The sequence below is a fragment of the Ammospiza nelsoni genome, chromosome 12 (assembly GCF_027579445.1).
Source record: "Ammospiza nelsoni isolate bAmmNel1 chromosome 12, bAmmNel1.pri, whole genome shotgun sequence".
Classification (NCBI taxonomy): domain Eukaryota; kingdom Metazoa; phylum Chordata; class Aves; order Passeriformes; family Passerellidae; genus Ammospiza; species Ammospiza nelsoni.
Genome location: NC_080644.1, coordinates 6218469 through 6242893, shown reverse-complemented (window position 1 = coordinate 6242893; position 24425 = coordinate 6218469). Strand labels below are relative to the sequence as shown.

General features: G+C 50.4%; 2 protein-coding genes across 2 annotated transcripts in view; both read left to right on the top strand.

Moving 5' to 3' along the window:
* LOC132078585 (peroxidasin homolog) overlaps positions 1-13713 on the top strand; it is a 42403-nt gene extending 28690 nt beyond the window's left edge. Inside the window, exons 12-23 of the mRNA XM_059480824.1 lie at positions 759-917; positions 1681-1793; positions 2394-2550; positions 4128-4236; positions 4991-5148; positions 6401-7904; positions 8359-8493; positions 9083-9291; positions 10055-10169; positions 10493-10586; positions 10967-11084; positions 12374-13713. Of these exons, the coding sequence (XP_059336807.1) occupies positions 759-917; positions 1681-1793; positions 2394-2550; positions 4128-4236; positions 4991-5148; positions 6401-7904; positions 8359-8493; positions 9083-9291; positions 10055-10169; positions 10493-10586; positions 10967-11062 (2849 nt within the window). The 3' untranslated portion in view covers positions 11063-11084; positions 12374-13713. The remainder of the gene's footprint in view (positions 1-758; positions 918-1680; positions 1794-2393; positions 2551-4127; positions 4237-4990; positions 5149-6400; positions 7905-8358; positions 8494-9082; positions 9292-10054; positions 10170-10492; positions 10587-10966; positions 11085-12373) is intronic.
* A 2202-nt stretch (positions 13714-15915) lies between these two features.
* On the top strand, positions 15916-24165 carry SRMS (src-related kinase lacking C-terminal regulatory tyrosine and N-terminal myristylation sites). The gene is made up of 8 exons (XM_059480817.1): positions 15916-16271; positions 18907-19028; positions 19881-20047; positions 20909-21047; positions 21824-21982; positions 22845-23026; positions 23174-23330; positions 23639-24165. Exons 1-8 carry the CDS (start codon positions 15916-15918, stop codon positions 23830-23832), a joined length of 1476 nt encoding a protein of 491 aa, XP_059336800.1. The 3' UTR covers positions 23833-24165.
* Positions 24166-24425: the final 260 nt, after the last annotated feature.

The window sequence follows — 24425 nt, the reverse complement described above, 5'->3', positions numbered from 1 at the left end:
AAATGTTACCATTTATTTGATGAAACAGAGAGTTTGGAGAATTGAAGAGTGATTTGCTATCCATCAAGGGTCAAAAAAATCTACAGGTTGCACTAAGAAAATACTTAGGAAGAAAGAAAAAGGGTTCCAGCTCTTCCCAGCTGATCAGACAAGACAACTCAGTGTGTAAAGGTGGTATTTCAGAGCAATTGATGCTGGGAAGGAAATGAAATGTGTGACTATCACACAAACCCCTACAGTGAATCTAGAAACAACACAAAACACTTTTGTGACAATATTAATATAGGAAGTAATATAAAAGCAGGTCTTTAACTGTACACATCCAGGTGCAAATATGGCAAATTGCACGGTGAAAATGTGCTGAAAATGCACACGTGTCAAAGCACATGTGACTTGGGGCAAGTACAGTTTTATAAATTCAGCAAATTTGCATAATTGACAAGAATCCCTAGTTAGAAACACAGGTAACCCTCTTGGTTCAACCCCTTGTGAAGCCTCCATCCCTGCTAGTTGTTCATGTCTAATAAACAAGGAAGTGCCTTGGGAAGGTGTCTTGTCCTTGATTCCCATAAGAAGCAAGATCAGAACCAGCCCTCAGAAATTTGTTGGCGTAATAGGAAAAGCGCTAGCGTTAGGAAACTTTATAACAATCCAACAACCACTTCCAGAGCCGCGGATAGATACAAAAACCACACCAAAGCAAAAATCATTTTGTCATCAGTGGGATGAGGGAATTAACGAGCTGTTTGGTCCCCCAGGTGGGCCCTTGCCGAGCGACCGGCGGCACAGTGTGCTGGCCACGGGCACGCTGCGCGTGGGGCGCGTGGCCCTGCACGACCACGGGCAGTACGAGTGCCACGCCATCAGCGCCATCGGCGGCGCGAGCGTCCCCGTGCAGCTCTCCGTGACCCCGCGAGGTGAGCTGGGCTGGCAGAGCCGTGACGTTGCTTTTGCGGTAAATTGTTGGAACCCTGGATGCTGAGAATGTTAAACTTTCTGTGCTGAAAGGCACAGACCCGCGAGGGAAGACTGCATTTGACCTACTGTCACTGTGATATTTAATGAAAAATCCCTTCACCAGGGTTCCTTCTCCTGGCAAGATGAGAGGCCTCAGCTTCTCCATGTTTTGCTCCTCTGAAATGTGATTTGAAGAATTGTTTACCCAGCATGTGAATTGTTTATAATTAATGGCCAATCACAGCCAGCTGTGTCGGACTCTCTGAGTCTGTCATGGGTTTTTATCATCATTCTTTTCTAGCTTTCTAATGTATCCTTTCTCTTTCTTTAGTATAGTTTTAGAATAGAATAGAATAGAATAGAATAGAATAGAATAGAATAGAATAGAATAGAATAGAATAGAATAGAATAGAAATGGAGCATATTTTCTAGAAAGCCTTTGAATTAAGGATTTTAAATGGTGCAGCACATTCCTGTGTAATTGCCCCAAGTAGAGATGCAGAGGAGCAGAAAATAATGAACATAAATTACATAAATTTATGAACAGAGAGCTTGGTAGTGAGACAGAGAGCACAGGGTGAGCTGCTGCTGCCCCTCTGCAGAGCCCTTGCAAGAGCAGCAGCTCAGCATTCCCCATGCTGAGATGTTTTTTTACACACAGATTTCTTTATTTTCCTTGGTGCATTTTTCACCCCATTGACTTTTTTTCCCTGTTTTGCACAGTGATCCCAGTGTTCCTCCATCCCCCCCAAGACCTGGTGGCAGAGACAGGCCAGGACGTTTCCATTTCCTGCGCTGCCCAGGGAGACCCAAGGCCCACCATCACCTGGGTCAAGGTATGTGGTGATTTCACATCACTCAACCAGCAGTGGGAGCAGAAGGAAAGGCCTAAGAGGGCAGCAGAGCAAGCTTTAGGTTGTGGCAGGGCAGCAGAAAGATGGTAAGAAGTAGGAGAATAAAAAAGTAAAACCTGAAGTCACATCTGCCACCAGCCAGGCTGAAAGGCTGGGTTTGAGTGATGCTGTCAGAGCCAGCAAAAGCTGGGATTTGCAGGTCAAGGCCAGCAAAAATCCATCAGTTTCAGGTTGTCCTAAAACTGAAAATATTTCAACTTAATTCTGTGCTATGAAACTTCTGTGGGGGCATGAGGGCCTGGGATTTGTTCCAGCCAGCCTGGCAGTGTGGGGTGTCTGTGTGGGATGTTCTGTGGGGAAAACCTGGGGAAGGAGCTGAGCAGGGACCTCCTCACTGTGGTTCCCATGAGGAACAGGTGTGTTTGGACGTCTCTCTGGTTTCTCTGGAAGTGCAATGCTAACATCTGGTGGCCACATTTGCTCATCACATCCATCCCTGGGTTTGCTGAGCAGGCTGAAGGCCGGGCTGGTGGGAAGCTTTCCGTGCTCTGACACAGCTTCTGTCTTTTGATGGTGCAACAGGAGGGCATCCAGATCACAGAGAGCGGCAAGTTCCACATCAGCCAGGATGGGACCCTCTCCATTCAGGACCTGGGGGTGGCTGACCAGGGCAGATACGAGTGCATAGCAAGGAACCCCTTTGGCTTCACCTCGAGTGCCATGCAGCTCACTATCACCGGTACTGTGTCTCCCCCTGAGCCTTGTCTGGCTCCCCTGTAAGGACCTGCTGTGCTCTGTTGACAGCTACTCTTTGAGCAGATAATTATGTAAGAAATGATTTCTTCAGCTTCTTTGCAGACAGGTCCTTTTGGATTGGAGTCACCTTGTTGAGAAAGCCCACGCATCTCCCAGCTGCCCCTTGCTGTTTGCTCAGCTGAGCTGCAGTTGCTCCCTGCAAAGCCAAAGGTGTTGTCTTAAACCTCCTCCTGCAAGCCCAGCTGTCAGTGTCCATGTAGTTATTGCCTCTGCTGGGAGGGAGAAACTTATTAAAATGTGCCAATGTGCTCACAAATCATCATCTGACCAAAACCTCACACACCGGGGAAGGGAGGAGCAGAACAATATTGTCACTGCAAATGCAGGGGTGTAAATGTCTGCTCAGCCACAGAATCATAGACTCACAGAATCAGTGGGGCTGGAAAAGACCTTCAGGATCATCAAGTGCAGCCTTAGACTGTGCACCACTCTTGGGAACGGGAACTAGGTCTGGTTTTCAATCTCCTGCTCTGTGCGTTAGGGAAGGTGTAATGAACAAGGAGGAGTAGCTCTCCTCTGCTGGTCAAACCAGAGCTCAGGAGTGGAAATTGTACCTTTTAGAGGGTAAGAAAACTGGCAAAGGAAAAAAGAAATCAAGGGCAAACAAAAAGTTTAAAATATAAGTAAAGAGCTGTTCCAGCAATAGCCACAGTGGCTAATGAGTGGCTTATTAGATGAATTTAGTAACATATGCCATACAGGGGCTGTAAGCAAGGAGCTGAAAATAGTCAGAAACGTCTTTGTTGTTTGAAATAGTTCCTGAGATAATTTCTGTGGTTTGTTCTTGATTGGTGCCTCATCCACCAGCTGGCTGTAGCATACACCAGTTGCCAACTGGGAACTGGTTTGTTCAGCTGTGACAAAGGCCCTGGCTTAAAAATGCATCCTGTAGTAATTTTAAAGAAGTGATGTCTGTACTTCTGAAGGTATTCCAACAACAACTTTGGTATTTTTATCTAAAATGATGTAGCAAATGTGTTAACACTAAGTTTGGACTATTATTATCATAAATATCTATTAAATACTAGCAATAATTAATAAGTAAAGCCTTCCACAAACAGAAAATTAATATATGATTATATATTAATATATGTGGGTGCCCAATTTAATATTTAAATTAATTTCATTAATTTGACAAGTACCTTTGTGGGAAGCAAATATATTCTTTTGGATTAACCCATTGTGATTTTTCCATTTTCTTTTTGCAGTTTAACCACTAACCAAAACAGACCTTTTTTTTTGGAAAGCTGTACAGAAGAAAACTCTGTATGTGTGCCCATAGATATCTCCTGAAAAAGTCACCTCCTTTTTCAGGCAGTTCACATTCTTCATAATAAATAAAATAAACCCATGTTGTTTATATTACAAACAGAAAAGCTGTTTGTTCTGCAGCGCGGTCCCTGGAGCTGGTGCTGCTGCACAGATTTTCACGAGCTGGGAGGTGCCATTAATATGGAAGCAAATTGAGGTTGTTTTGTTGTTTCTCTGTGCTTTGGGCAGCCACGGACGTGGGGCGGAGCGGGGACACATTTGTGGCCACGTCGCTGCGCGAGGCCATCAGCAGCGTGGACCACGCCATCAACTCCACACGGACCGAGCTCTTCAGCAAGTGAGTGTGGGAAGGGCCTGGAGCTGCGGCCTGAGGCAGAAAAGTGATAAAAACCCACAAGAGATGAAGATTTCTCAAAGCTCATTTTAGCACTGGCAGCCTGCAAAGCAAAGATACAGGATTTTTTCAAGTGCTGGAGGTTGAAGCTGCACCCTGTAGGATGTGATAGAGCTTCCCAACAGATTTGGGATTCTGGAAAAGTGAGATACATAAGCATGATCTCTTATGTCACTTCTATCTGCATTTTGTCAGCTGGAGTTGGCTGTGGAGATAGTGAATAAAAAGGAAAATTATCAAAGGAGTAATTTTATGAATGCAACTGACTTTGTGGAGAGTGTACAGAAATAATAATATAAAAATTCCAACCATTTCCTCAAGAAAAAATAAATTCTCGAGTGAATATGATTCAATCCTTTTCTACCCCAATATATGTTTTTATTGGAAGGATGGATAGTTTGTATTAAGCCAGAAACCCTCTGGGTTTCAGCTGTTGAAAAGTGAAAAATAAGTTACTATCACAGAAAAAACCCAGAGAAACTAAGGGAATTAAATATGTACATTTTCCTGGGGAAAAATATCCTTTCTTTAATCATCTGCAATGTGCAGACAAGCCATGTTGGTCTTATGCACTAATTTGGGGGCCAAGCACTAGACCAGCTTAGAGCCTGACTCCTGCTGCTTGTAGGGTCTCACTGCCCTGGGCAGAGTTGATTAATTTTAATGATCCTGCATCACTTTTAATTCCTGGAAACAGGCGCCCCAAGACTCCCAATGACCTCCTGGCTCTGTTCCGCTACCCGAGGGACCCCTACACCCTCGAGACAGCCAGGGCAGGGGAGATCTTTGAAAGGACCCTGCAGCTGATTCAGGAGCACGTGCAGCAAGGGCTGATTGTGGACATGAATGTCACAGGTAGGAGAGATTTTATTTCCCTTAGTTTTGTGCACAGGATGAAATGAAAACAATGATGTGTAGACATCCAGGAAGTTTAAAATGTGCAGTGGTATATCAAAAATCCCGATAAATGTTGGCTCTATCAAGAAATGTGTTGTCTGGGTGGCAATTCTTTCTATGTCTCATGTTTTTTTTTAACAGCTGAAGGGCTGGTCTTATGTTCACTGAACCAATTTGATACCCAGGAAAATATTTTAATTCCTGTTTTGGTAAAGGTTTCTTAGATGGCTATAAAAGCTCTATTCTTTAAAAAAGTATCAGCCATCTCACTGATAAAGGAGTATCTTTGTGGGTCTGAAGTTCAGACCCTCAACAGACAGTCTGAGGTGTTTCCTGCCCTCCAAATGGCAATGAGAACAGTGCTGTGAACTCTAAGGCATTTGGGTGCTGTTACAGAGGAAGTGGGATTCCCTTTTCTGTCTCTACTACTTTGACCTCTTAGCTACAAACCCAGGTAAGTCCCAGCAACTCAGATTCCTTCTATCAAGGTAAGACAGCAAACAACAAAGCAGTGTAACATCAAAAATACCTAATGAGGTCTAATCATGCAGCAGCTGGACCCCAAAACTTCCTACCTGGCACTTCCTTAATATACAACCAACATTCTTGTACACTGTGTGCTTCTACCTGTACGTGTGATTCATCATGTAGCAGGCATTGTGTGTTTGGGGCCTGTAAATATTTTTTCCTGCCTGGATGTATTCCAGGGTGCAAGGAATGTCTCTCCAGGCAGCAGGTCTGGTCTGGGCTGGTTGGACTGCCAGCTTCTCCTCCTCATTGCCCTGTCAGCATCCACACAATGCAGCATCATTCAGCGCTTTCACATGGGCCAGCAGTGCCCTGGCAGTCACCCACGGCTTCCTGCTGCTCGTCACGTAGAGCTTGGGTGGGTGACAGAGCTCGTGGTGGCAGCAAAAACCCAGGGAGCCATAAAATAAACCTAGAATAGGGACCAAGACCACCCCCACAGTTTGCTCTGCCAGTCACATTTCTGTTTTCCAGCTCTGTGCAGTTAAACTCTTTTCCCTTTCTTTTTTGCTTTGTGGGTCAGATGTGATCCTGTGCTTCCTTTGCAACACCACGCTCAGAGACCCAGCCGTGCCATGCCCATCCCAACAGGGGTTTTCACACAGAGCTGTTCCCATGAGACAGTGAGATTCAGGAGGCTGCAGGTGATGCCTGACCTGGTGCTCTGCCCTTCCCTCTGCAGGCTATCGCTACAATGACCTGGTGTCCCCTCACTACCTGACCATGATTGCCAACCTGTCGGGCTGCTCCGCGCACCGCCGCACGCCCAACTGCTCCGACATCTGCTTTCACAAGAAGTACAGGACCCACGACGGCTCTTGTAACAACCTCCAGCACCCCATGTGGGGTGCATCCCTCACAGCCTTCCAGAGGCTCCTCAAACCTGCCTACCAGAACGGATTTAACCTGCCCCGAGGGTTTTCCTTGGCAGAAGATGCCAGGGATCTGCCCCTTCCTCTACCTCGCCTTGTCTCCACCGCCATGATTGGGACTGAAACCATCACCCCTGATGACCAGTTCACGCACATGCTCATGCAGTGGGGCCAGTTCCTGGACCACGACATGGACCAGACGGTGGCAGCCATCAGCATGTCCCGTTTCTCAGACGGAGCCCCTTGCAGCGAGGTGTGCACCAACGACCCTCCCTGCTTCTCCATCACCGTCCCTGCCAACGACCCCCGCGTGCGGAATGGGCGCTGCATGTTCTTTGTGCGCTCCAGCCCCGTGTGTGGCAGCGGCATGACCTCCCTGCTGATGAACTCTGTCTATGCCAGGGAGCAGATCAACCACCTGACATCCTACATCGACGCCTCCAACGTTTACGGCAGCACGGAGCAGGAATCGCGGGAGCTGCGGGATCTGAGCGGCCGGAGAGGGCTGCTGAAGAGAGGGCAAGTTGTGCCCAGCTCGGGGAAGCACCTCCTTCCCTTTGCTGTGGGGCCACCCACAGAGTGCATGAGGGATGAGAATGAGAGCCCTGTGCCCTGCTTCCTGGCAGGAGACCACCGTGCCAACGAGCAGCTGGGGCTCACGGCCATGCACACGCTGTGGTTCAGGGAGCACAACCGCGTTGCTGCCGAGCTGGCCGCCCTCAACCCGCACTGGGACGGGGATCTCCTGTACCACGAGGCGAGGAAGATTGTGGGTGCCCAGATGCAGCACATCACCTATGCCCAGTGGCTGCCCAAGGTCCTCGGGGAGGCTGGGATGAAGATGCTGGGTGAGTACAAAGGCTACAACCCCAACGTCAACGCGGGGATTCTCAACGCCTTTGCCACGGCCGCGTTCCGTTTTGGGCACACCTTGATCAACCCCATCCTGTACCGGCTGAACGAGACCTTCCAGCCCATCCCACAAGGCCACATCCCCCTGCACAAGGCCTTCTTCTCCCCTTTCAGGATCATGCAGGAAGGGGGGATCGACCCCCTCCTCCGTGGGCTGTTTGGGGTTCCTGGGAAAATGAGGGTGCCCTCTGAACTCCTCAACATGGAGCTGACAGAGAAACTCTTCTCCATGGCACACTCTGTGTCACTGGACTTGGCTGCTATCAACATCCAGAGAGGGCGAGACCATGGCATCCCACCCTACAACGACTTCAGGGTCTTCTGCAACCTCTCCTCAGCACAGGAATTTGAGGACCTTCGAAATGAGATCAAGAACTTGGAGATCAGAGAAAAGCTCAGGAGGTACTGTAGCCTGGATGTGGAAGGATCAAAACTACTGGAGACCAGTCAGTTGAAAGTTCCTGCTTCTTCCAGTACACCCATGGATTAACCTTCCCAGATATTGCCCCCCACAGATGTTAAGATAGGGTAATAACTGTGGTTCAACAATGAGGTTAGACAAATGAAGTTTCTCCAAGTGATCAGTCTGGTTTTGGGTGGAATGTTGTCAGGCACTGCTGTGGTGTAGTTTGGGAGCAGATTGAGCCTTGGAGCTATTTTCCAGTCAGATTAAACTGCGTCCTATCTGCCTCTTCCAAGGCAGGTCTTTATCCTATTGTCTTTTAGATAAAACCATTAAAAATATTGTCCAGATGAGTTCCTGACATACAAATTTCTATGTTGGTATCAGATTTATATTATCCCCACTCTTTGAGAGCCTTTTAACTTTTTTTTTAAAATATCTGTTATCCTGCAGTTTATATGGAACTACCAAAAATATTGACCTGTTTCCAGCACTTATGGTGGAGGATCTTGTCCCTGGGACCAGAGTGGGACCAACACTGATGTGCCTGTTAACGACTCAGTTCAGAAGGCTGAGGGATGGAGACAGGTATTGCCATCGGAATCATCCCAAATCCTTTGGTATTCTCTTTGGGAGGTTTTTTGCCTTACAGGAAAAAGCAGAATATGTATTTTTTTTCTTATTTATTGTCTTGTGATATGAGGAACAGTGTTCTCTGTCCAGTGTATTTGCAAGAACTCTTGTCACAGTTACTGTCAAGGTGTCCTTTCCTGATTTAATGATTTTCATTTCACTACAAAACACTGGGAATCATTGAGGATGTTCCCAGTATCTCAAGAAAATTGTAGAAAATGTCCACGGGAGCTTCTTTCTCCCTGTTTGCTGCTTGTGTGAACGAGACACCTTTGCCTGGTGATGCACTTAGGGCAGGAGCACAGGGGTTTGTGGTTCAGAAAAAGCCATCTGTGTTTGCAGCCACCTGACACCAGAGCAGACGCTCATTTTGAGGGGTGTGGGTGCTGCTACACAGATGTCAGGGAGCTCATCTTCCTCTCCCAGCCTCGCTCACTCACTCGCTCGCTCCCTCCCTCCCTCCCTCCCTCCCTCCCTCCCTCCCTCCCTCCTTCCCTCCCTCCTCTCCCATCCTGAGTCATGCTGTGATTACACCCCACTGCAGATTTTGGTATGAGAACCCCGGAGTGTTCACGCCGGCGCAGCTGACTCAGATCAGACAGGCGTCCCTGGCTCGTGTCATCTGTGACAACAGTGACCACATCCAGCAGCTGCAGAGGGACGTGTTCCAGGTGCCATCCTACCTGCAGGGCATGGTCAGCTGTGAGGAGATCCCTGCCGTGGACCTCCGCCTGTGGCAGGACTGTTGTGAGGGTAAGGAGGGGATGCTCTGGCACTGCCTGGTGTGGGTACCACTCTGGGTGGCATTTGTCATGTGCCACAGCAGCTTTTATGGAATTGTAGCTGGTTTCTGGCTGTACCATGAGACCCCTTTGTCACCAAATGGGTGCAAAGAGAATGGAAAATAGGAATGGAATGGAATGGAATGGAATGGAATGGAATGGAATGGAATGGAATGGAATGGAATGGAATAAAGTATTTCAGCTGTAAAGGACCTGCAGCAATCCTCCTGTCCAATCTCCTGACCAATTCAGGGCTGATCAAAAGTTAAAGCAAATTATTAATTATGTCTTATTATTATATCCAAACTGAGAGATTTAGGACATTGGCCACCTCTCTAGGAAGCCTGTTAACTTTGTTAGCTTCATTTAATCTGTCTGAAAGCCCACCTCACTGAGGGCTCCGGTCTCTGACTGAGGAAGAGACTGAAACAGGACATGATCCCCACCACGTGCCACTTCACAGATTCATTTGGGAACCTAAATCTCTGCTATTAAACCTCAGATCTTGCCATGATCCCCTTGGGCTGCATTCTGATTCAGATGTCCATTTGAGACATGGTCATCCATGAGTGATGTACACCCTTTTGCACACCTTGGTTGCCTCCTTCCCTCTGGCCCAAGAGATGTGTCCAGGGTGGATGGTGCAGGAGAGCAGCTCTGCCTTGTGCTGTGCAGCTCACACCGTCCTGTTTCAAACAGCAGTGCTCACTGCAGACTTTCCCTTCCTTCCCAAGACTGCAGGACACGAGGGCAATTCAGGGCTCTTTCGCAGCGCTTCCGAAGCAAGAGGTCTCCTGGCTTCAGCTACCCAGAGGAAAACCCTGCAAAGCACCAGCCTGCCTTGCCCAGGTGCAGTATCACCCCTTCTTCCTGCAGTTTATGAAACAGAAGTTTCAATAACTCAGTCCATCCACGCCTCTGAGTCTGGTTCTTTGCAGAGATCTGGGGTCAGGGGTGGGTCAGTAGAGAGGTGCTGAGCTCAGCCAGTCCTCCACACTTGATTGCAGAGCCCAGCTCTGATGTGTAAACACCTGGGCTGAGGGACTCTTTGGCAGCTGGGCCCTTCCCTTTGATGCTCACTTGGAGGCTGATGTTGGAGAAGGCAAAATGATTCCCTCCCCTAGGAAGCTGCAGTTTGCATAACCCCTTTCACTTTTTATCCCTGACCCTAGAGACGAGGCACCCTATCCAAGCTCTTCCTCCAGAGAGAACCTCGAGTCCCTTGTGGCTGAACTGGAGAAGACAGTCACTTCCCTACGGAAACAGGTAACACTTGGTGCCCCAATGTTTGTCTTTCATGGCGTCATGAACCTCAGCAAAGAAAACTTGAGCCAGCATTTTCTTCTTGTATTTGGGGCAGATTAAAGATTACCTGTGCAGTGGTGCAGACTCCTTGTATTTGAGACAGGTTAAAGATTATCTATGCAGTGGTGAAGACTCCTTGTATTTGTAGCAGGTTAAAGATTACCTGTGCAAACTCTTTGCATTTGGGACAGGTTAAAGATTACCTGTGCAGTGGTGCAGACTCCCTGCATTTGGGACAGGTTAAAGATTAACTGTGCAGACTCCCTGCATTTGGGACAGGTTAAAGATTACCTGTGCAGTTTTGCAGACTCCTCTCAGAGCTGCTGTTTTCTCCCCCCCAGATGAATGCACTAGAGAGCCAGCTGAGGTGGCACCACAGGAGCAGCAGCACACGTGGACAGGGCAGGAAGATTGGGGACAAATGGAGAAGAAGATGACCATGTTGTCTCCTTGTGTAAGGTCAGTGTGTTTGTTCGGGGCTGGGGCCCCACAGGGTCAGTGTGGGGGACACCTCAGCAGTGTTCCCATGCAGGGAGGATGGAGCAATGAGGGGATGAATGGGACATGAGGTAATAGCCTTAAATGGAGGAGGTTAGACACTTGTTTCTGCTGGCAATGATTAGTGACTCACTGGAATGGGCTGTCTGGGGACGTGGTGGCGTATCCATTCCTGGAGGTCCTTTAGGAACTGGTTTGGCAAAGATGGGGAAAGACATAAGTATAGGATGGACCAGGTGGTTTGGGTGAGGTCTCCTGGGCCTATTCTCCTGGGACTCTGGGTAGGTTTATTCTAACAACATTTAATGTCATAACCCCAAATCCAAGAGCCTCGGAAGGACCTTTGTGGGGAGGGATATCACAAAGCTCAGTGATGGAGTGGATGGACTGGTTCCTCCCCTGGGGAACAAGGACATCTGAGCAGATGGAGCAATCCATCATTTGCTTACAAACTGGCAGAGATTTCCCCCTGCCCATCTGAGTCACTGTGCTCCTCACTCCTGAAGGCACCAGTGCTCTGTTTGCTGAGCCCAAGCCAGGGCAGCAGAGCTGTGAGGTGCCTGTGTAGAGTCCCTGTCAGCCCTTGCCAGCCTGGGGACTCCCCCTGCTTCTCAGCAGTGACACAGGCCTGGCCACAACTCCAGTCCAGGTGCTCATGGGCATGGGGAACACAGCCTGAGCTCCCTTCTCCTGCTTCCCATAGAGATCCCTGCAGCCTTGCAGAGAGGCTGAACAGCTCCCTGGCACCTGCCAATCTGAAGAAGGAGGTGAATGGGTTTTATGTGTTGCAAATTATTACTTCAGGGACAGGAGTAGAGGAGTTTTGAGAAGTGCAGTTCTGCCAGGCAGTCAGTGCTAGGAGGAGCATTCATTCTCTGGGAGTTAGATTAAAGGATGGGGCAAGCAAAGGCTGGTCTGTGCTGATAAACACAGGAAAAAGCAGAAAAGGAAAGCCTGGAGGCTGGCCAGGCTGTTTATCAGCATGAGTTGGTGTTCTGGTCTTTACAGATTTTCCACTCAAACAGAGACTCTGCTTCAGAGATGTGACAGAGTGCAGGATGATGTATGAATTGGCTTTTCCTTGCCATCGTTTCAGATCCTTGATGAGGCCTGGGTTTACAGGTTCCCTGAAAAGTATTACTGTGGGTTTAAAGGTTTCCCTGCCCCAGATCTGCCAGGCACTCTACAAACAGCTCACTCTGCCTGCAGCTGCTCTTACAGAGTTTTTCTGCTTTCTTGTGCCATTTCAGGTGCCCTGTGACCTGCACTCCTGCTCTCCACCAGCCAGTCCAAGCCACCCCTACAGGGCTCAGAGAGCCACCATGGTGCTGTGCCTGCTCTCACATCTCCTGTGCCACCCCCTGTCCCAGGACCACTGTACTTTTGCCTGTATTGAACCCTCTGCACTGACTGTCCACGAGCCCCTCAGCCCCTGGACCCTTCCTGCCCTTGTCAGCCTCCCAGGGATGGGCTCTGCCCTCGATGGGGACAGCCCAGAGTCTGCCAAGGTGCCTCTTTCCTCCACAGCCCCCAGGAAACAGAGACAAATTGCAGCTGCTTTGATGCCACCGTTCTACTCTGCTCCTCTTCCCGTGCACTGCTGTCATGACCCACCAGCCCTTGTGTGAGCTGTCCCTTGGACACCCATCCAAAACAATTCATTAAGAGGCTAAACCTTCCTCAAGGGCATTGTGGTGCCAGGAAACATCAGGAGAAATCACTAAAAAGACAAAGACACATGAAGCCCAGAGGAAACCCCAGCCATCTTCTGATGCCAACAAAAAGACCAAGAGGAACCTCAGGGTTGGGGGCCAGGTGTGGCCCCCCTGGATCTCCAGCTGTGCTTTGCCAGCTGTGTGTGACAAGTGGCACAGCCCATGGCCCCAGAGTCACCTGCCATTCCTCAAAGCCATTTTCCTCAGCATGACCTCCATTCTCCAACTTTCTTCCCATTTAGAGGCTGAATTGGAATTATGCTCCTCTTCCTTTTTTTCCTCCAAGAAGGCTCTTTGCTGGAAGATGTATTTTGAGTGGAAACGTAACAGGACCTGGCACAGAACCTCAGCTAATTAGGTGTAATGTGTGCTCTCATTAGTGGAGGGGAGCTGCTGGTTTCTGTCAATTAGGCTGGGAGGCCACGCTGTGGGTTTTGGGTGGATGCAAAATGCTGTTTGTGTTTGTGGCTCCCTGGTGCTCTGCAGCCAAACCAGGGCTGTGCAGGCAGCTCTGCTGGTTTGGGTGCTCTTTGGAGGTGCTCCTTAGTGGTGCTAGAACTGAAGTCCCTGTGTGCCCACCACAACCCCAAATCTGTGGACAGATTGGTTTTTAATATATCTTTGTAAGCTGGTCACGGGGACTGAAGAGGAAATACTTGATCCATCAGATATCTGTGCCTTCCTTATCTTTATCACTTTTACTGCATACTCCCACTTTCTTTCCCACAGCACAAGGACCAGAAACTTCTACGAACATGCTTTTTCTTCTTTTTTTTTTTTTTTAGGTGTTTTATAGTACTAAAAGGGATTCAAAGCAGCAGGAATGTTCCTGGAACTGAATAGGAAAATAATAATAAAAAAAGATACTAGAAAAAGATTGTGATTTATCATCTCTTTCCTGGCATGGGGCTGAGCTGTGCGTGTGTGTCCTGTGCAGACAGAGGTTTGCAGGGATGAGTGTGTGCTCTGCATGTCTGGTAGGCTCAGCTCAGAGGCAGTATTTAGTCCTCAGGGATGTTTGTCATTTGAAAGTACTCTTTCATTTAGGTGCAAATCAAGATCCAAAGCCTTGCTGTTAGAAATCAGCTGCACTCGTCTATCGCTGGTACCACTGGAGGATCTAATCTGGCAAAGGTCAATAAAGGTAAATCAGTTCACAGTCTCCTTTTGCACACCAGAAGTTCAGTGAGACCTCATTTAAAACAGTGAGGCACAAGCTCTCTGTGCTGCATCTGATCAGATTTTTTTTCAGGGCATAACCAGGCAGCCCCTTTTGCTCCTGATGGAGTGTGATGTGAGGAGCACACAAGGGCTGCAGAGAGACAGCAGAGGGGGTGTCCCTTTCCTTTGGTCTGCAAACCCTTCTGTGCTCCATCCTCAGTTCCCCTCCTCATGGTGAAGTGAGAAAAATGCGCATTAGAGACATTACACAGAGGGGAGAATGCACGGAGACATTACTCAGAAAATGCACGGAGATTTTGCACACCCAGTGTGGCACTGGGGGCAAGGCTTTGAGCTGAGACCTTGGGGGACTCACCCAAGTATTCAGGTGCTGCTTGGGTAAGGAGGGAGCAGAATATTTTATTAAAGACTCCCTTTCTTCCCAGTTCTCATCAGTTCAGGAATGCACAGGCCACGCTGAGGAGCGCTCTGTACTCCTGCCCTCTGCCCTGGGCATCTCTGCCTGGAGAGGGTGAGGAAATTGCTGAGTCCAAAACCCAGACAAGGAAATCCTTTTGCAATTTTTTGGCCATCATGGGACACCCAGGATGCAGGACACAGCATGTCTAGAGCTGTTGGCCCAAGGGTGGGTCCAGCTTGTTCCTCATACCCCACATGGTTGCAGTTGGCAGCCCAGACCCCTACAATTAATTTTTCATATATCTTTTTAAGTAGCCTCTTTCAAATCCCAACTACATGCCCAAAATGAGCTACACAGACTAACTGCAAGCAGAGGAGAATCAAAATAATGGGCTCAAGGCCAGGAGTGGGGTTGCCAGGTGAACAACTCCCACTAATTAGATGGAACAGTTAAATGACAAAGTTTAGGTGGGGGCTGGGGGATTTGAGTTGGGATTTCTCACCAGAGCAATCTTTAGGTGACCTAAAGTCACATGAAAGATGTGAGGGGGTAACGGGTCTTTTGGGTGATGGCTGTGGGTGGTGGGATTTGGGAGGGGGTTTGGAGCATGTCAGTGCCCAAGTGTGACCAGGGCTGTGCTGACACTGAGAGCTGGGGGTTGCATTCCAGGGCTTGGCTGTGGATGCATTGCAAGCACCTGAGGCTAGTTCAGACCCTGCATCAGGAAAAGATCTCCTGATTCTGAGAGGGACCCGTTTCTGGTGGAAGCCGAGTGAGCACCAGATCCTGGTGGATCTGAGATGCTAATTCCCTAGGAATCCTCTGCAACAGGGAATTAATGTGAGGAGGCAAATGCTTTAGTGGGGTCACTCTGGGAGGTCATTGTAGACTGAAGGAACAAAGGATCTTGTGTTATAAGCCCCCTAATATCCAACCAGGAAATATCCAAACACTTGAGATCTCTTCTAAGGTTATTTCCTTAATTCTGTTTTAACTCTCCCACATTTGTGGGTGCAATTATTGTCCTATGGAAAAAAAAATATCCTCCCACACAAGTGAAATGAAGACTATTAGCTGGAGTCAGCCACTTGTGACAAGAGCTGCTCGAAGAACAGAGAGCTGTGTTTATGGTGCCTTGGTAAGAAGCAAAGAGCACACTTTAAAATAATGATTAAATAAAACAACACCGGTTCTCCTCCTTCTTCGAGAGCAGCAAGCCCGGCTCCAGCTGTGCCTGTCTCCCAGATGTGCCCGTGGGTCTGAGCGTGGGACTCCTGCCTGCAGACTCGTCCCGCCGGCAGACTCGTCGCACCAGACGAACCAGTTTCACTTTCAGAAATAGGAAGTTGGCCGGGAAGGGCCGGCGAGCGCCCAGACGCGTGCGGGTAACGCGGGCCGGCAGGATGAGCTCCGCGGCCGGCGGCAGGAGCTCCGCATCCCCTTTTCCCCCGGCCTCCCGGTGGGCATAGCCCACGCATCCAGAGCATCGCCGGGCATGGAGCAGTTCGTCAGGAAGCGCCTGACCTTCCTGACATCCTTCTGGAACAAGCTCCGTCCTCGCTCCGTGACGGAGAGCTGCTCGCTGGGGTATCTTGGCTCTGATTCCGTTTCGCTCAACTCGGAGGCGACTTCCATTTCCTTCATCCCCAAGTCGTCTCTCTGTATCGCTTTGTACGCTTTCACAGCCCGCAGCGCCGAGGAGCTGAGCATAAGCGCAGGGGACAAACTGCGTGTCCTCAGAGAGGAGGGCGAGTATGTCTTAGCCCGGCGGCTGCTGGGGGAGCCGGCCATGGGCTACGTCCCCGCTGCCTACGTGGCCAACCTCAGCCAGGGCACCTCTGCTCACCGCCCGTAAGTATCCCCGGCTCTGGATGCACCGGGGGATGGATGGAGGCTGGGCTCGGGCAGGGAGAGGCAGCGCTCACCCTCCACAGCGGCGACGAGCACCAGATCCCCGTCCCCTGCTTTGGTCATTAGGGACTGAGCGGGGATTTGTCTTTCCCTGAGCATCCCTGAATCCCCTGGGCACCCCTGCATTCCCTGCAGCCCCTGCAGCTCCTGCAGGTCGTGGCAGGAGGGTGGAGGTGTTCGGCAGAGGCAGAGAGATTTGGGGGATGCGCCAGAGATGCCGGTGTCCCTTCCTGGCTGCATCACCCTGGCACGGGCTGGGCTGGCTCTGGGCAGGGTTGCAAAGGCTCCTGCTTGTTTCTACTGCTTTCCGTCTTGTTAAAGGGGACCCAGCAGGAAGAGAGGGAGCTGGGGAGCTTGTACCTGACCCCTGCCAGCTCCAAATGGCTTGAGAGCACGAGAAGAAGCATTTTTGGGTTGGCACCTGCCAGGAAGCCCAGGGCCAGCTGTTGCTGCCATCCTGCTTATCCAGGGCTGGGGGTTTCCTCCCGGTGGGTGCCTCTCCCAGCCGGCCGGGAGCTCGGGGCATGTCTCAGCCCTCTGGCAGCCGGGAAAAGCCCAGCTCCTCGTTGCATAAGGCAACCTGGTCCCGACACGTCGGGCGAAGCGCCCCGAGCCACAGCTGTTCCCTCCGTGCCCTGAGTCACCGAGCGCGGGCAGCGCGGGGCTGCGGCACCCCGGGGAGCCCCCGCGCCAGCCTTGTGCTGGGTGGGGTGAAGGAGAGCAGCGAGAGAAGCCCGGGAAGGGTCCCCGATGTGCGGGTGGGATAGGAGAGACCCTCCCTGCGTGTGCTTTGAGGAAGGCAAATCCATCCGGCTGGGCTGTGCTGGGACCACACCGGTGTGGACCGCGGGGTCGGCTCCCTCCCTGCCTTATTCCCATGGCATGGAAGAGTAGGACAGGCTACGGGGGAGCATGTAGCACACACACAGATGTATGTACCTGTGTGTGTGTGCCTGTGTGTGTACACGTGTGTGTACCTGTGTGTGTGTACGTGTGTACGTGTGTGTGGACTTGTGTGTATCTGTGTGTATGTACATATGTGTGTACCTGTGCGTGTACATATGTGTGTACATGTGTGTGTTCATGTGTGTGTTCATGTGTGTGTTCATGTGTGTGTACCTGTGTGTGTACATATGTGTGTGTGTGTACCCGTGAGTGTACCTGTGTGTACGTGTGCCTGTGTACACGTGTGTATGTGTGTACCTGTGTGCGTACATGTGTGCTTGTGTGTGTATACCTGTGCGTGTGTATGTACCTGTGTGTGTGTATGTGTACATGTGTATATGTGTGTACCTGTGTGTGTATACACCAGTGTGTGTACATGTGTATGTAACATATGTGTGTATATATGTGTGTGTACTTGTGTGTATGTACCTGTGTGTGTGTACATGTGTGTGCACATATGTGTGTACCTGTGTGTACCTGTGTGTGTGTCCCCGTGTGAGCAGCAGCCGTGCGCAGCCGCTGCCCAGCCCCGTGCTGCGGACCGGGACGTTGCCGATGCTGGGGCGGGGCAGGGCCGGACCGTGCGCGGCTTCCCCGCCCGAGCGAGCCGTGAGCGCTCAGGCAGACTGCGCGGAGCCGCCTCGCAGCTGCCCGGTAATTTGTTCACCCCATCACGTATAATTTCCTGCGCGGCTTCTCAGACGCTGGCGATCCCAGCTAATGAAACTTTTGGCTTCTCACGTCCTGGCTGCCTTAGGCTGGATGGAGCTGCGTCTTAATGTGCATCCCGCTGTGTCGGGATCCAGCCAGCCAACCTGCCTTTCCTCACAGGAATTCAGTGAGGAATCTCAGTGAGGTGACAGAGAAAAGGGGTTTGGCTGGGTCCTCCCCTGGCTTGGTGCTGTGAAGATCCCAGCCAGCACTGCCAAGGCTGGAGCAGCAAATGGCAATTGCCAGAGGTGTTTCCATTGATGCCCAGGCTCAGAGCTGGTTCTGCCCATGAGCTGCAGGTCAAGAAGTGCAAAGGAATCCTGTGCCTGCAGATGTCCCTGTGTCATGGCAGGACACAGGGACAACCTCTCCAGAGTATTTTCCACACAGCGCCAGGTCATTCAGTGCTTTATTTACCACAGGCTGTCAGCCCAAGAGTATAAACCTCAGCTCAGGGCTTGGGATGGAGCTGAGACCCGGACAGCAGTGTCCAGAGACTGGTGAAGGACATGCCCCATCCCTGGCAGTGTTCAGTACCAGGCTGGAAGGGGCTTTGAGAAGCCTGGGCTAGTGGAAGGTGTCCCTGCCCATGGCAGGAGGTGTTTTAGGGTCCCTCCCAACCCAAACCATTCTGGGATTCTCTGATTCTGTGAAATGGTCTGCAGGCAGTGAGCTACAATAAACTGCAGCAAGTGCCTGTAAAGCCCACCCAATGGAAACAGCTTTGGTCTACAGGTTTTGTGACACAGCCTAGCCACTGTGCCACTTGCTTGGTGGCTGCAGGAATGAGCAAACAGTGGGATCCCAGCAGCTGCTCCCCCTCCCCAGCTCAGAGGGTGCAAAATCCCCTGAAATGGATGCAGACCCATCAGTGCAGCATTCCCCTGCCCTGCTGTGACCCCTCTGCTCTGCTCCCCAGCTGGTACTTCAGCAAGATCAGCCGAAATGAAGCAGAGCAGCTCCTCCTCTCACCTCCCAACCAGCACGGCTCCTTCCTCGTCCGGGACAGCGAGAGCAGCAAGGGCGAATACTCTCTCTCAGGTGACCTTGTGGCAATCATCCAGATATAATTAGCACAAGGAAAGGAAGCAGACTGCTCCTTAGGAACAGCTCCTGGCTTGCTTAGCATGGGGTGAAAACAAGAATAAGTTTAAAGCGTTTTTCAGCACCTTGTTGAAGGGAATGGTCTGCTTTCTGAGGGTGAGGGGAAAGTTTACAGGGCAGGGACGGATTGTTGAATCACTGTGGCAAAGGAAAGTGCATGGCTCCTGTCTGGGGTATGAAAGCCATAAACATTTCACTGCAGCTTAATTATGGTTCCGTGGCACTAACTCCCAGGATTTCATTCCAGCAGCTTTTGTCATCTGAGGGTTGTTTAAAAATATGCTGCCACTCCAGATTACCAGGGCCTGGGCTGCTCCCACATACTGAAATCTGAATTCAGGGGGTTTTGGACCAGGCAGTACTATTACAATTTGTTTTAATCCCCATAAAAGTAATCCTAGGAAAATTCATGGCAAACTCTACATCCCACCATCAGTCCCTGAGCTGTGGGAGTCACAGCCACTCCTGGTTTATCCTCTTGGAGCAGCTCTGATGTTGTCTGAGCAGTCCATGGTGGAGTTATTCCTAGCAATAAAGCTAATTAATTACACCTGATAATAAAGCATCACCTCTGTGGTCCAAAGGAGCCTGGCTCACAATGAGGGCCAGGAGGTGGGAGCAGAAGGGACGTGGGGAGTGAGATGAAGCAGTCCAAGGGAGAGTTGTGTTGCTTTAGCTTCATTAGAAGACTTGGAATCTTTAAAGGAGAGAAGGTGGAGCCAGCAGGGAGGTGGGGAGGGACTGATCTCTGCACAAATTGAGTTTTCCCCAACCTGGGCTTCCCCGCAGTGCGCAACCACGCCAAGGTCAGCCACTTCCGAATCTGCAAGAGCCCCCGGGGCAGCCTCTACATCCAGAAGGGACACCCCTTCCCCAACATGGAGGAGCTGCTCGCCTTCTACACGGAGCACTGGAAGGTCATCCAGAGCCCCCTGCTGCAGCCCTGCAGCCCCGCGGTGTGTACGGGCACAGCTCTCCCCGGGGTGGGAAAAGGGAAAGGGAAACTAGAAATAATTAGTCTGTCCCTTTGGGTTTTGAGTTTATTAAACTAAATTTAAAGCCCACCATTAGTATAGCTGCCAGCATTGACTTTAATCAGCCACGTTAAGGCATTTATATGTATTTTTGAGCAGAATTTTCTGAAATGTGTTGTCCGTCTCAAAGACTGGAAACCAAGTTGTTACAATTCCATTCAATACAGATTCTGGAAATACCTGCCCTTCCAATTTTTTCCTGAGAATATAAGACAAAACACATGGCTTTTATAAAGTTTTCATACCAATTAGTGCAGTGCTCATAAGTCTAATTACAGTATTAATCTCAAATTGCCAGCTCATTTCCTGATTAGAGTTCCATCTACTGATTATGACTTGGAAACAGCAATTAACCATGTGAATAATCCAAGAGTGAAATTGAAAGGTGTGGGACAAAAGAAATGTTCAATGAACTAAAATCTAAATCAGCCATAATATGCAGTAATATTAATTCACGAATTTTTATTTATTGGTGGGGATGGAGAAAAGCCACTTTTGAAGTCTGATGAGGAGTGAATCATGACTTGAACTCTTGGTATTCCATGTAGTCTCCAAACTCTCCTGCTTGCCCAGCTGGGGTCCCAGCAGGGCTCATGCAGAGGATGCCCCGTGTGTTCTGTGCCTGCAGTGAGCACAGAGGGAAGGGCAGTGCTCAGGCTCAGCCCTGGCTGGTGGAGCACCATGTCCTGCTCCTCTGTGGGCACCAAGGGTTGCTGCAGGCCCCAGCAGCAGGTCCTGGCTGTCTGGCTGGTCCGAGTGTGCCATTCCATGTCCACCTGACAGACTCCCCCCGAGAGGGACAGCTGGGAGCGCCCGCGCTGGGAGTTCACCCTGCGGAGGAAGCTGGGAGAGGGCTACTTTGGAGAGGTGTGGGAAGGGCTGTGGAGGAACACCGTGCCAGTGGCCATCAAGATCATTAAAGGTGCGTGGAGAATCAAATGTTAACAGCAGCCAACTGAGTCTCTCGTTCACTGCCATTATCATTGACCCTTGTCGCTATAGGACACAAAAGAACACAAGCGCACACTGCTGTTCTTAAGGTGAAGAAAAAGGGAAGTTTATTTTCTGACTCTAACATTTATAGTTTTCTAAAAGTGACAGTGGATTGGAGGGTGACAGTGCCACCTCTCCAATGATGCTGGACAAACTAACAGTCTATCAACTTTCTCCTCTTCTATAAAGGAATGCAAAATAATGAGTTATTTACAGAAAGTGTGTGAGAAAGTTCACTACAAGAATGTCAACATCAGAAGGCTTAGAAAATCTTAAAAATCAGGGTGACAGACCCTCCTTTATTTCCTCATCCTCTTGGCCACGGTGACTGTTTTATCATGCAAATGGCAGGAGGACCTGATGAGGAGCCATTGGAATATTTCTGTGCACAAACCTAACTTTGGGCTGTATCCCTATAAATGGCTCCAGCCACTGAGTGTATGACAAGTGACATCACATCAAATCAAGTGGGTTTGTGATACATCAAGTCCTGATGGGACTATGAACCTGAAAATGGGACCCAAAGCCACATGGAAAACATTTCTTTGGCTCTGAAACACAGGTTGTGCAGAGCTTTGAGAGCTTTGAGAGCAGGGATGGGCTGTGAGGAGGTAAAAAAGGTCCTCATCCCAATTGGAGTCACTGAAGTCCCAATGTCTACATGAGAAAGTGGCTCACAAGGGCTGTGTTGGCTTTGTCCCACAGCTGACATGAAAGCAGAAGACTTCACCAAGGAGATTCAGAACCTGAAGCGCCTGAGGCATGAGAAGCTGATCCAGCTGCACGCCGTGTGCTCCCTGGAGGAGCCCGTGTACATCATCACCGAGCTCATGCGCAAGGGCAACCTCCACAGCTACCTCAACAGTGAGTGCTGGGTCACTGCTTCCTGTGCCTCAGAGGGGCCCTATGAACCTGAATGGGGACCCTAACAGAGTGCCAGCCTGGTTTCTGCCCTGTTTGATCAGTGGTAACACAGCGCAATCCATGGGTAGATGGATGGGTGGAGATGGTCTTGGGACACGAAGTCTCTCATGATCCTCTGGGTGTCCATGTGGGCTGGGTCTGTATCAACCCCTGGGAGCCCAATCCCGTTGGTAGGGAACTTCATCCCTCCTCAAGCTCCCCATGGTCTGCCACTCCCACCAGGGGACAGAATCTCACTGCTCTGTTTGGACAACTCCACCCTCTTTAGGAATGAAACAGCCAAACCTCCCCGTGGGTTGGTGCATGTGCAGAGCTCATAACATGCCATGGACCACTCATCACCCAGTTTAATTTTCTTGGCCTTTTTTTCCCTGACCCAGCACAACCAAACAAACCTCTCCCACCAAGACCTGTTTTTCTACAGGGTGCTCCCCTTCCCACCTACACTGACCTTGTTTCTGGTTGAGGTTCCAGCAGCAGAGCTGGAGCTCACAGGTACAGTAGGCTGAGAGGCCTGCAGGGAGATTTGTATGGCAGAAGGTCACCTTTGGCTTTGAACAAGCCATGGATATCTGTGACCTTGGTGCTCCTCAGAGCCCACCCCTGTCCCATGCCTGAGGAGCACATGGCTGTGCTGAACTTCCCACACAGTACAACAAGGATCGTTAGACAGGAGCACAAATTTGAGGTTTTACATCATCCTCATGTCCCACAGTGCCAGCACAGGGTCTCCTTCCAAACCAAAACACCAAAAAAGCTGTTGGTAGATTGCCCCCAATGCTTGGATTGTCTGGATTAACAGGTCCTGAAGGGAAGTCCCTGGGCACCTCCCACCTGCTCAACATCTCCTGCCAAGTGGCGGATGGGATGAGGTACCTGGAGGAGAAGCACATTGTCCACCGGGATCTGGCAGCCAGAAACATCCTGGTTGGAGAGGAGCTCACCTGCAAAATCGCTGATTTCGGACTTGCCCGGCTCCTCAAGGTCAGCTCAGGGGATGCTCTGGTCCCTCTCTGCCACCACTCGAGCTCATAGAGCTGTCCCGTGATGGAGGCAATCCCTGCCATCCCTTAAAGCTGTGTCTGTGCTGTTCACCCCATCCCTCATATCCTGTCTGCCATTGCTTTTCAGGATGACATTTACTCCACCAGCAGCAGCACTAAAATCCCAGTGAAGTGGACGGCCCCAGAGGCAGCCAACTACCGCACCTACTCCCTCAAGTCCGATGTCTGGTCCTATGGGATTCTGCTCTACGAGGTCTTCACATATGGACAGATCCCCTATGAAGGTAGGGCTGCTGCCCCACTCCATGAAATGCGATATTGTCCCTTCCCTAAGGGATATGGCAGCAGCTCCTGGAGCATGAGCAGGTTATTGTCCATTCAGGGATGTCTTAGAGGGATATTCAGTGGTTGCAGAGTGTGTGCAGGAGCTGGGGGCAGAAAGTTGGTCTGGATATCCCAGATCCTCTTTTCTACCACCCCTCTGGCACAGAGACACCACAGCATCACCAGTGACATCTTGGCCACTGCAGGTGTACCTTCAGGGCATCCTTTGGGGACATCAGACTCAGGGGTTTCTCCTCCTTCCTTGCAGGAATGACAAACCAAGAAACCGTACGGCAAATCACCAGGGGCTACCGCCTGCCCCGGCCCAGCCCCTGCCCTCCTGAGATCTACAGCATCATGCTGGAGTGCTGGAATGGCAACACAGAGGAGCGTCCCACCTTCCTGGCCCTGAGGGAGAAGCTGGGCTTCATCTACAGGCGGCTGCTCAGCTCCCTCTCCTGAGGGACCCCTTCCCACCATCCTTCCTGCACAAGCCCCTCCAGGCCAGCTCTTGCCAAAAAGTTCCTTCCTTCTGGTTTGCCCTCTGACAGGGCTACAAGGAAAGCACATTCCCCCAGAAAACAGCCTGTGGTCCCTCACAGCCAGGGTGCAGGGAGGTGGCCAAGGCAGAAAGCAACAAGTTGTGCAGAACTCGTTGCCAGCGCTTGGCTGTGTAACAGTTTGGAGAAGCCCCGTGGAGGCATCACTCAAAGTTTACATCTTCGTTCACTCAGCAGGGTGGGAGGCCCCTGCTGCTCCCCACACAGACGTGAAGGTTTGCAGCTCATGTTCAGTTGTGGCTCTGCTTGATTTATCTTGTAGTGTGTGTTCGGTGTATTTATCAATAAATGTGTGTGCATCCACAGGGCGTTGCTGGATGCTCCTCCTTCAGCACATTGCTCCACTCCCTCCCAGGAATGATGGAATGGCTTGGGTGGGCACAGCCCTAAAGCTCCTCTTGTTCCAACCCTCCTGGCAAGGACAGGACACCTTCCAGTAGAGCAGATTGCTCCAAGCCCTGTCCAACCTGGGTGTGAACACTTCCAGGGATAGGT

Excerpts from the sequence above, each read along its gene's own strand:
- SRMS (XM_059480817.1), top strand. The coding sequence starts at position 15,916 with ATGGAGCAGTTCGTCAGGAAGCGCCTGACCTTCCTGACATCCTTCTGG. Across the intron at positions 16,272-18,906 it reads GGCACCTCTGCTCACCGCCC|CTGGTACTTCAGCAAGATCA; the intron begins GTAAGTATCCCC and ends TCTGCTCCCCAG. Across the intron at positions 20,048-20,908 it reads TGCAGCCCTGCAGCCCCGCG|ACTCCCCCCGAGAGGGACAG; the intron begins GTGTGTACGGGC and ends TCCACCTGACAG.